This window comes from Oncorhynchus masou, chromosome 23 (genome assembly GCF_036934945.1).
Source record: "Oncorhynchus masou masou isolate Uvic2021 chromosome 23, UVic_Omas_1.1, whole genome shotgun sequence".
NCBI lineage: Eukaryota > Metazoa > Chordata > Actinopteri > Salmoniformes > Salmonidae > Oncorhynchus > Oncorhynchus masou.
Window position 1 is genome coordinate 38722275 of NC_088234.1, and position 12227 is coordinate 38734501.

At 41.3% G+C, this 12227-nt stretch overlaps 1 protein-coding gene across 1 annotated transcript; it reads left to right on the plus strand.

The window, feature by feature from the left end:
- The first annotated feature begins 4844 nt into the window (after positions 1 to 4844).
- Positions 4845 to 9720, plus strand: drgx (dorsal root ganglia homeobox). Its single transcript, XM_064930785.1, has 6 exons — positions 4845 to 4902; positions 5877 to 5980; positions 6441 to 6542; positions 8388 to 8563; positions 9057 to 9169; positions 9317 to 9720. The coding sequence occupies exons 1-6, from the start codon at positions 4845 to 4847 to the stop codon at positions 9718 to 9720; spliced, it is 957 nt and encodes a 318-aa protein (XP_064786857.1).
- Positions 9721 to 12227: the final 2507 nt, after the last annotated feature.

Sequence of the window (12227 nt, forward strand, 5' to 3'; positions counted from 1 at the left end):
CCCAACAGCGTTGCTGGTGCTCCCGGCACCTACTGACATACCGCGTTCAAAAGCACTTCAATATTTTGTCTTGCCCATTCACCCTCTGAATGGCACACACACAATCCATGTCACAATTGTCTTGAGGCTTAAACATTTTTTTTAACCTGTCTCCTCCCATTCATCTACATTGATTTGAAGTGGATTTAACAGGTGACATCAATAAGGGAGCAGGTGTCCCAAATGTTTTGTACACTCAGTGTATATTAGTAATACAATGGATATTTGTGGTATTATACATTGCTATGTTGTCGGATTTTGAAATATTCCAAAATTAATATTTGTGCTGCTCTTGGAAGAATGAATATTGAAACAAAGGTTGATGCGTTCATTCATACATTTCCTTGGGAGTATCAAAGGGGGCGGTCAATTGAAATGCTCTCCTATACTATCTTCTCTTGTATTGACCCAAGATCTAACGACTTGATTTTTCCTGTTTTTTTAAGGCTGTTGAACAACTTGATTTTCTAAAACCAATGGGAGATTGTGGTGAAATATTAGGACATTGTAATAACTTACATCGTAATCAAACCTGATATACCTCAATACCACAAGCAGCTGCTGAGGGGAGGACGGCTCATAATAATGGTCGGAATGGAGTGAGTGGAATGGTGTCAACCACATGGAAACCATGTTTTTGATGTGCTTGATACCATTCCGTTGATTCAGTTCCAGCCATTAGTATGAGCCCGCCCTCCCCAATTAAGGTGCCACTGGCCGCCTGTGCTATATACCCAGCGTGGTCTCATAGGCTAGACGTAACATAGGAAACGTAAATCCGGGACAAGCAAATTAGTGTGATTAGTTTTGTTTGGTATGGTTACATAAAACAGAAGGTTAATTAAGGCCAAAACTAAAGTTGGGTGAGCGTGTAACACAAAAAAATAGCAGCCCAAAGGTTGCTCTGTTCTAATATTATGGGACAACTTTAGCATTTTAGCTAATTAGCAACTTTAATACATCCTACGAATTGTAATTCATAACATACCATATGAAATGGATGATGGACATCCACAAATTAATACATACCAATACGAAACATAACATATCATACCAATTGCAGTGTCCCGGATTTACATTTACTCTGTTTTGTCTACACCCGAGTCCAGGTTGCTGTATCTGTCAGTTGTGTAGATAGAAATGTGTAGATGCCAGCTTTTATAGACACAAAACATGACTGCATTTCAAAATGAAGGAATAAATCATCCATGAAATCTAGTGAATAGTGTATTTATTTGTTTCTAAGTCTATAGAGATCCCTATTGTTTTCTAATTCCAACCACATCCTTATACTCTGTTGAAAATATTTATTCATAATGTATCTTTCAAAATAGCTTTTCTTTTCAAATCAATTCATCCCCCTTTCTACGACACTCATGAGCAGTAGCAGCTCACAGGGGCTTTCTTAAATCACACCTGCCTTTTACAACCGCTGAGCAATGACTTTACCCAACCACTATTAACCTATATTAGTTATTATGAACAGTGCATTTGACTATCAACGGTAGAAACACTACACACAGCTTTTTTTTCAGTGTCGGCATACATGGGAGAAATATATTGATTTGTCCAAAATGGAATCAGATTGACCGCTTTAGTTCTTTTGAGCTCCAATAATTAAAAGCATGCACTATTATACTTTACTTTAGGATTTTCTTTTGGAGCATAGCTTTTCCTGTGTACCAAATGAAGCTCGGCAAATACCTATGGCCCAATTCCGAAAACAATAAGTAGACTTGCACAACTATGCCGAACAAAAACATAAGTGCAACATATAAAGTGTTGGTCCCATGTTTCATGAACTGAAATAAAAGACCCCAGAAGTTTTTCATACGCACAAATAGCTTATTTCTCTCAAATTTGGTGCTCAAATTTGATTACATCCCTGTTACTGAGCATTTCTCCTTTGCCAAGATAATCCATCCCTCTGACAGGTTTGGCATTTTAAGACGCTGATTAAACAGCGTGATCATTACACAGGTGTACCTTGTGCTGATTACAATAAAAGGTCACTCTAAACTGCAGATCACAACATTTGTTACACAACACAATGCAACAGATGTCAAGTTTTGCGGGAGCATGCAATTGGCATGCTGACTGCAGGAATGTCCACCAGAGCTGTTGCCAGAGAATTTAATGTTAATTTCTCTACCATAAGCCGCTTCAATGTCATTTTAGAGAATTTGGTAGTACTGGACTCACACCCGCAGACCACGGGTAACGTGTAACCAGAAAGCGAAGCATAAGCTGCGGACAACGAACACAGTTGCATTTTATCAATGTCAATTTGAATACAAAGTGGTACTGTGGTGAGATCCTGAGTCCCATTGAAGTGCCATTAATCAACAATCAACAAGGTGATCAACCCTATGCGAAGGTGTGTTGCGCTGCATGAGGCTAATGGTGTTCACACCAGATACTGACTGATTTCCCTATATGAACTGACTCAGTATAATGTTTGAAATTGTTGCGTTTCTATTTTTGAGAGTGAGAGTTATGCTAATAACCATTCTGATTGAAATATGTTCTATTCATGACCATAGAATTCATATGAAGTTAGTCAATTATTTTCTGATAGTCTACTTTTTTGCTCCTGGGTTCTAGAACAAGTTAACAACGTGGAATAGTCTTCCAGTCTTTGCCCTAATGCTAGTTAGCATTGGCTCCCAGAACTACCACTAGTTTCCTTCAGATGTCCAGATTTTCAATGTCCGGAGATATTAAAATGATATCCAGGAGTTCATCTGAGTCTGGGCATGTAAAACAAAGGCTTTTAAACGCAGGGAAACACAGTATCCTTGGCTTGCGCACATCACATTGAACGTGGTTCTAGCATTCTTCAGCCGCCAATCATCTAGCACGCTGTGTTTTAGGGACCACCTGCTTGCTGTAGGCCTTGACATCTGACTGTCGACATTTTTTCCACGCGATTCTACATGTAAAATCGTTTGGCACTCAGTTCGCAAATGATGTTCAGAGGGGCTAAATAGCGTACTCTTTGCCAGATAACGCTATTGTTGTGTTTGAGCCCTACTGTAAGTGAGTGACTGGGAGAAAGCTGCAGTTTACACTGACATACTTCACATGATAAAGAGGGTCGTTACTGACACACACACACACACACAGATTAAATATCTCTATACTATTAGAAAAAACAATTCTAAGAGTAATACACTTGATTTCAATTTTCTCCTTCCCTTTAGTCGAAAGTCGTAATAACAACTTTATTTTCAGCAGTGCATAAATTAATTACATGCATTTAATAACCAAAATATCATTATTATTCCCCCTTTTAATATAATAAATGCTGCACACAGGGGATGCACTTAATAGCGCATGGGCCGTAACTGCCCATTACCCGACTGTAACGATATTACAGACCCAATTACCTGCCATTAGACCGGCTTCTCCACCTTATGTGCGTTGATCCAATCCCACCCTCCTCTTTCAAATTTCAGGTGCAGTTTGGAGCCTCATTTCGTCTCTCCATGGAGACTCCAGCGTCTGTGCTGTGATGTCCCAGATGCGCTTTAAAACTAATTGAAATGGTCCCGTGGTATATCGTTTATCCGTGGAAGCGATATAAATCGTGGGACCCCTTGCTGTGAAGAAAATCAAAATTCTGGCCATTGTGAATGTTATGATATGCGCAGCCCGTTGTAAAGTGGACCCGGTAACCCACCTAAGGAGCAATTAACGGCCTGGCAGTCAATCTCAAACCCAACAGAAGTCATCTTAGATTTTTAATATAGAAGCAACCAAATAAAGTGTGTGTGTGTGTGTGTGTGTGTTTTTATGGTCAGGGAATAACCACTGACACAACAGCGGAATAATCTGCAGGGGAAACTATTTGAATTCTCAGATACCTGGGAGAGTTGATGTTTCTCTCACACACACGGAGAGAGAGAGAGTGAGGGAGGGAAAGAGGTCCCACTCACAGTGAGAAGACAAAGCCGCGGTAATCCGATTAGAACCAATTAAGCGTGAGATTCTAAAGGCAGCAAGAGCTGAAAGCCTCAACTCGCCGAAGACATCTGGACACTCCCAGAGAGAGAGAAAGGCAGAGTATATACTCTCAGATAGAGATGGTGTGGGGGAAAGAGGGGAGTGAGTAAGAGAGGTTGTAGAGAGAGATAGTGACTGTTAAAGTGGATTTGCCGGTCCCTCAGACATACAGGAAACTCTTCGCGTCCTCAGCATCCTCTCCTCCTCGCGCCCTGGACCAGCACAAGACAAATACACAGCAGGTATGACAGACAGATGGAATATTCTATCATAGACAGGCTACATGTTTCATACAATTTACTATCATTTATTACATTTTTTTGCAAGAGACATCTAAGCATTATTTCTGATGTGTCTCTTTATAACATTTGGTGAGGGCTGTCCTGTCCCATCCTTATGGACAATTTTGATGAGGATTAATCTCCGCTAATAACTTTGGTGTGAGCACATTGCATGCTATTTCATGTTTTATTCCAGTGTTTTATAGCCTAGTAATTTGGTTTGTTACGCAAACTACTTATTGTTCGTTAATTTCGGGGGAAGAGTATGGAGTTTTGCGGAGTTTTTTTTTCTTCTATTTTGTCATTAATATGAACATTGTAATAATTACACTGATTAGGCTTACAATGGTTGTATTTTGGCCCGGTCCACTGTCAAATATTGATGCAGACCGCTTGGACACATCTTGACTCGTTATTCTCTGATTTGCGACTGAAATTATTTGATTTCTTTTCAGATTTCTCAGTGACATCGGGCTTTCGTACACAGCTCCATATATAAACAAAGCCCATAAAACCATCATGTTTTACTTTCATTGTCCCCCTCAGCTGGATGGAGAATGCTGTCGGACTAATACGTGTAAGTAGACCATAGCCTAATACTGCAACTTTTGGGACCGCTTCTCCATAGATGGGCTGGAATGTGTTGACAGTTTTGATTTGGGAATAATAAATGTAGGCTACATCCTATAACTTCTATTTCCTTGCAATTGAGTTCAAATATTTGCAGCTTGACGCTACCTCGGGAATTTGCTGTAAGAAGAGTGGTTTAAGGGTTATGACTCATGAAAACTGTAAACATCTGAATAACATTTGTATCCACCTTTTTAATTGTGGTAAATAAAGTATGTGTGTATTTATGTGTTAGCATCATTTCGTGTAAAATACTATACAACTGTTAACTTGATATAGCTGTGATAATATATATATATATATATCACAGCTATATCAAGTTAACAGTTGTATAGTATTTATATATATATATAAATATATTACTGCATGTTCCATAAATGTTTTAAGTGTGTGTCGCGAGTTTTTGCTTGCCTTTTAAGATTATACTTGTTTTTGAAAAAGCATGTTTTAATAGCGTACTTTTGTTTGTTTTATGAACCCACCCTAGTTTAAAGTGTGTGTGTGTGTGTGTGTGTGTGTGTGTGTGTGTGTGTGTGTGTGTGTGTGTGTGTGTGTGTGTGTGTGTGTGTGTGTGTGTGTGTGTGTGTGTGTGTGTGTGTGTGTTAGCCCCGGGGCTGAGGCGGGTGTGTTGTCCCGTCTGCGGCCACAGATGTTGGGTGTCATGCCTCTCAGACCGGGACATCAATGTTTCATGGCTCTAATAAGAGGAATATACAAGCAGATTATAGTCCGTTTCAATGGGCCATCCTATTTACTGACATCCGAAAAAATGAACTCCTGCTTGATCCCTTCGTTTCGATGTGTTTGTTGCAAAGTGTTTCTATGTCAGGTTTAGACTGAAAACAAACACAAATGTAATCAATTTATTTCTCTAAACAAGTGTTTTTATTGAAACATTTCTTCGATGACTTATGTTTTCAGTGAACACCAACGGGTTTGCCAACCATGCCTCAGCAGGCGATTTTGATGACGGCTTTCTGCGGAGAAAACAACGTAGAAATAGGACAACATTTACTCTACAACAGGTAGCAATCAATTATAAAACTCTGGACTGCATAAAAATATCACTCTGTACATTGGTTATAACGAATTTAATCTTATGTGAGCAAAACCATGCATTAGGCTAGCTAGTTTACACAAATGTAGGCCACATATTTCCATAATATTGTTGATTATTATTAACGATTATTATAATGATGCTTCTCATTATTTCCGCCGTAATAATAAAATGTAGCCTATCACTTCCGTATTACTTACACTTATTCTTGTTAATAGCATTTTGTTGCCTAGTTACGCTATTCACAGGCCAATAGATAGGCCCATCGCTTCTGAAAGTAGGCTAGGGCACTTATCAAAACAGGCATCTTTTGTATATTTCGTTCGAAAATCAACACACCCACATAAATATACCATTGTGTGTAGTGTCGTGAATAATAAACTCACATCACTTTAAAACTCTTAATCTCACATTTCTCTCGTTCTCAGTTGGAAGCTTTGGAAGCTGTCTTCGCGCAGACTCACTACCCGGATGTTTTCACGCGCGAGGAACTGGCCATGAAGATCAACCTGACGGAGGCGCGTGTCCAGGTGAACACGCACGCTCACGCACACACCGGAATGAGGCAGTGGGCTCTGAGAGCACGTTTGACCAGAGAGAGTAGGGTAAATTAAGGCACTCTGTCATTCTCCCGATGCTCTTTAATAACATCAACATAATGGTGAATATTAGATCAGGTTGATTAATCGGTCATTCATAATTAACCAGTGATAATGTTCTTCACTAATTTGTCCGCGTCTCAAAACAAAGTTACATTAAAAAAACACATCATACATGTGCGTCCATTTCCGCAGCTCAGAAGAATAAAATAAAATAAAAAGGGATGCTTTTAAAGAGGGCAGTAGATACAAATGTTAAGACAGCATTAAATACGCGCTCACACACACCCACCCCTTTACATTGTTATTATTATTTTGGGGGCAATTTATAACTGCCCTGGCCTCCACAAATGTATGGTTATAAACTTGGCCAGTTGTAATTCAATTCGGTGTGTCCTGTATGTAATTTCCTGCATTCCAGATTTGCTTTTGGGTTTTGTTGTGAGCGCAGATCTAATTGTAGGAAATATAATAGTTAGGCTTTGCTTCCCCTGGGTCATCTTACTATTGCTTAAAGCCGACAGCGCGCGGGATAATGGAATCCCGAGCTGTAAATTAGGGATTGTAAACAAATTATTCCGGTCTAATCCGATTACAGCATTCCTATTATTAAATCTGAACATGAATCGGCTGCAGCATGCAGGGATATTAAACTTACATTATTATTAGAAAATAAATGTCCTTTCTGTTGTAGTGTTGTTGGCCCGTCTTTATTGTATCGTGTCAATGGGTTTCCCCCTCCTTAAAGCAGGTGCCAAATGGAGATTAATGTAGCAATTACCAGCCATTCAGAGAGACGGGATCACGACTCTTTAGCTGTAAGGTGCAGGGGTGAGATAGCCTGCCTCACAATCACAACAAGCCGCGGTATTGTTGTCCTGACACTAAACTAAACTGTTGTCCTTTTTTCGTACATTGACTGAATGGGATTCGTTTTTTTGGTTGTTGACGTCCTTGTACCTAGGCTTTTGCACAATGGTGACTGTTCTGTCCCGCACAGTTGCTCCACCCCATTCCATTCACACACATCATGATTAATGCGTGTGGGAGTGCAGTCTTAATCGAATCTGATGTTGTCAAACAATCACTAAATAGGGGAATAAACGACTTCATCACAGCTCTCTCTCTAAAGCGCCCTGACTGTCAGTGGGAAGTCATTAAAATATGAGAATGAAAAATTGCTCAATTAAATGTTGTTATAGGCAATGACCTTCTTTCAATTAGGATATAGAAGTTGGCAGTATGTGGCGGGCTGGAGACTATGGGTGGGTGAAGTTTGGGAGAAGTCGCAGTGCAAAGTCACTCAGGCAGAGAGCTTCGGTCTGACACACACACACACACACACACACACACACACACACACACACACACACACACACACACACACACACACACACACACACACACACACACACACACACACACACACACACACACACACACACACACACACACACACACACACACACACAGCGACATCTTTATCTTTATATTATCATGATCCAAAAATGACATATCCTTTTGATGGATTTGATGACAAGACACAATAGACCCTGTCCATATTTCGGTAATGAGACATGGTTCTGGTTTTCTGACCAACTGAATCTTACCTTCTGCTCCTGTGTGCATAACTACAAAGATGCTGGCCTGGGTTTGTAACATGTCAATATACATCACAAAAGCAGGTATTCATTGGACGACTTTAGATTGTACACGGGAGAGAGATTGCATGGCGCAACAGTGAGTTTTTTTTACTTCCTCTCCTCTCCTGTTTAGGTGTGGTTCCAGAATCGCAGGGCCAAGTGGAGAAAGACAGAGAGAGGGAGTACAGACCCTGACGGAGGGAAGGAGCAGATGAACGAGGGAGGCACTCCTCCGTCCAGGAGTCTGAACTCCCAGTCTCCTGTGGATCAGAGCAGGAAACAGAAGGAACCTTTGGAGATGCAGCAGAGGTAAGAGAACAGGGACAAGGACATAGGTGCATGAAGACAGGGTTGGCTGTATAGTCTAGCATAGAGTTTGTGGGGAGGCTTCCCCTCCAGAGTTAGGCCTCTTCTTTTCCCATTGGCCAGTGATGTTGAAGCAGTCCATTGTCATGTGATGCTGAATGTCTCCAATTTGGGATCCTGATTTAGCAACAGTCCACTGTGCTTAAATCCCTCTCTCCCAGTGGCCAGTAACAATACAGCCGCTGTCCACTGTTATGTGGTGCTGAAAAGCAGGGTGCTGAGTGTACAGCTGTCTGTGCTGAAGTCTCAGACCAGCCCCTATTTGCTTGTTGTTTACTTCGGACCTTCCAAATGTGATTAAGTCACCACAAATGCTAACCCACTCCTCTTCCCCTCCCTATTCCTCTTCACTTTCCTTCAGTTGCAGGATAACCATAATCTCTTATCTCCTCTCTGAGTCATTTTAAACTAACCTCCCTCCTCTCTCTCCCTCTAGTATAAACCGAGCGGTGGGTCCTGGTGGTCCGTTCTTCCCCTCCTGTCTACCAGGAACCCTCCTAAACTCAGCCACCTATGCCCAGGCTCTGTCACATGTTGCCACAATGAAGGGTAAGTTAGCACAGCTAACAGTTAACATGACTAACACACTTGATGGTTAGAGGAGGAAGGTAGTGATGATGGACATACTCTACTGTAAAACAATATCCTGACCCTGTGTGTGTGTGTGTGTGTGTGTGTGTGTGTGTGTCTTACCAGGAGGTGGTCTGTGCTCATGCTGTGTTCCTGACCCCATGGGCCTGTCCTTCTTGCCCCCCTATGGTTGTCAGGGCAACCGTACGGCCAGTGTGGCGGCCCTGAGGATGAAGGCCCGGGAGCACTCCGAGGCCGTGCTACAGTCAGCCAACCTGCTGGGGGCCGGCCACGGGCATGGGACTGGAGTAGGAGGCATGTCGGTGCTTGGGGTGTCTGGTGCTGGGTTGACGAGGCCCGGGATGGGCCCTGCCCTAGGAGTAGTATCTGGATCAGTGTTGGGAGTCTCTGGAGCCGTGGGGAGAGGCTCCAGAGACGAGGCTCCCAGCCCAGGCTCCAAGACCCCGACTCAGGGTACCGGGTCTGACAAACACCCCCTCTGCCCCAAGGAACCACTGGAGAAAAAGTGAGTGTGTCTGTGTCGCCGCCCAGAGGAGACAGACGTGCAGACAGTGTGGATCTACAAACGGAAGGACTGGGACTTAAAACTCCTGTGGTGTGAATGTGCCTCCTGTTACAACTACTATCCCTCTACCTACTCCTCCTAAAGCACAACTATGGACCTAGTCCTTATTACTACTGGAGCAGGGAGAGGAGTGGCTACCCAGATATCATACTCTATGGATTCAACTATCAAGATATTGTATGACTGTGATTTATTTATTGTGGGTGAATTTTGCTGAATATCGTGGGGCCGTTGCGGTCCCCTTATAAGCACACGTACTGTACGTAGCTCATGGACTCTACATGGACACTGAATAAACTGTGTGTGATGGAGACTACCACCCTGGCTAATAATGTGAATCTGAGGCATTTCCCCTTCTCTCTCATCTTGGCTACGCGCTCTCCCCTGTGTATTAGGGTATTGTGTTACAGAAAGTCACCAGACATGTTCCTCTTTTTTTAAAACACATGTAAAAACACAATGTGAAATATTGACACTTCTATAGTTTTCACTGGAGTCATGGTCATCCGTGTTCAGGTTTTTAAGCCAGCGGCCAGAGAGAACGCTAACAACTGATTTATTTATGTCTCGTTTAACTGACAGTGGCAGTGTACATGAATCAACGTATTTGCTTTCCACATCGATGTTAAAGTGCCACAGTTGAAGCTAATGTTTCTCTGTGGTCCCTTGGCTACGCTAACAGGGTAGGCTAACAGATATGATGACACAACAGTGGTGTTGATATCAGGGCTTTTGCTAATAGCAGTCTGTTAGCACGTCTGTGGCATTACTTGCGTTAGCCGACCCTGGATCACTTTAGTCCTGTTGTGACATGTTCTCTAAAACAATTAAAGATGTAGTCTCTCCTGTTGCGTACCGCCACGGCCATCTGCTCCTATCCATTATTCATCAGTTTCCCTTAAAGCTGGAGAAACTAGAGAACACCACTCATAACCTCCTCTCTCTCTCTCTCTCTCTCTCTCTCGCTCTCGCTCTCTCGCTCGAGACGCATTGCCAGGTTACAATAGCCCATTAAACATGATACATGCTATTTATTAACACTAAAATGTATATTTACAAAACAATGGGCCTTTAAACCCAGAGGCTCCTTCAGGGTTCATCAGTGATAGTTGATTTATTAATTTAGCCTTTAAAAAAAATATTAAACCTCTCTTCTGTGTTGTCTTTCACCAGATCGGCTAATAAGACATAAACCAATCAGATTGAGAAAACTTAATCGCAGGAAGAGAGAGTACACAGAGACCAGGATTTAGGCTGATTCAATTTGAGTCCTTGAGGATTTTCAGGAAATTACTTTTGATAATCAATAACACAATTAAGTCAACTACACACACATTAGCATGAATAATTGATGGTGAATTATGTATTACCACAAAGTACTGGGTTAATAATTAATGATGAGGGAGACACCCCGGTGACATGGAGGAGGGAGATAATGTCAGAAGTCCTGGCTCGAGCACTCACACTCCTTTATTCTCTCTATTCCTCTATATTTCTCTCCCTCTATTTCTCTTGTTCTCTATCTATTTGTCTCTATATTTCTCCCTGTATCTTCTTTTTGTTTCTCTCTCTTTATTCATCTGTCCTCCTCTCTCTTCTCTATCGCTCTCGACTTTTGCAATGAAATGTTCTGCATGCTGTGCATAGTTCATATATATGAATAAAGTGAAGACTTAATTGGATCTTTGAGTCATCGAGTTATACTGTTATAAAGTGAAGACTTCGTTGAAGCTTTGAGTTAGTGTGTTTATGTCAGCAAGACCACTCATGATCTGTAGAGGCTGCTGCTTCTTCTTCTTCTTCTATCTTTATGGGTTATTTTGTTCTATCACTCTTTAAACAAGACAAGCAAAATCTTCCACAAAACAAATAGCCGTGCATGTAGTTTGAGTTTGCATGATTATACTCTAAAATTGGATTAAATTGCGATGCTTCTATCTAAAACGCTTGACCATAATTTAGTGATTTGAGTTTTCCAAACCACTCATGTAACATTGAAATCTTGGCCAGGTATAGTGAGGAAAGGCAAGTTCAACAAATTGTTTGTATTTTTGATTTACGCCAGTATTGTTTTCTTTTTCAGAATATAAATAAATATATATATATACAGTACCAGTCAAAAGTTTGGACACACATACTCATTCAAGGGTTTTTCTTTATTTTTACAATTTTCTACATTATATATTAATAGTGAAGACATCAAAACTATAAAATAACACATAGGGAATCATGTAGTAAACAAAAAAAAGTATTAAACAAATCCTTCTTTAAATAATGTAGATTCTTAAAAGTAGTCACCCTTTGCCTTGACAACGGCTTTGTACACTCTTGGCATTCTCTCAACCAGCTTCACCTGGAATGCTTTTCCAACAGTCTTGAAGGAGTTCCCACATATGCTGAGTACTTGTTGGCTGCTTTTCCTTCACTCTGCGGTTCAACTCTTCCCAAACC

Excerpts from the sequence above, each read along its gene's own strand:
- drgx (XM_064930785.1), top strand. The coding sequence starts at position 4,845 with ATGTTTTACTTTCATTGTCCCCCTCAGCTGGATGGAGAATGCTGTCGG. Across the intron at positions 5,981-6,440 it reads CAACATTTACTCTACAACAG|TTGGAAGCTTTGGAAGCTGT; the intron begins GTAGCAATCAAT and ends TCTCGTTCTCAG. Across the intron at positions 8,564-9,056 it reads CCTTTGGAGATGCAGCAGAG|TATAAACCGAGCGGTGGGTC; the intron begins GTAAGAGAACAG and ends CTCTCCCTCTAG.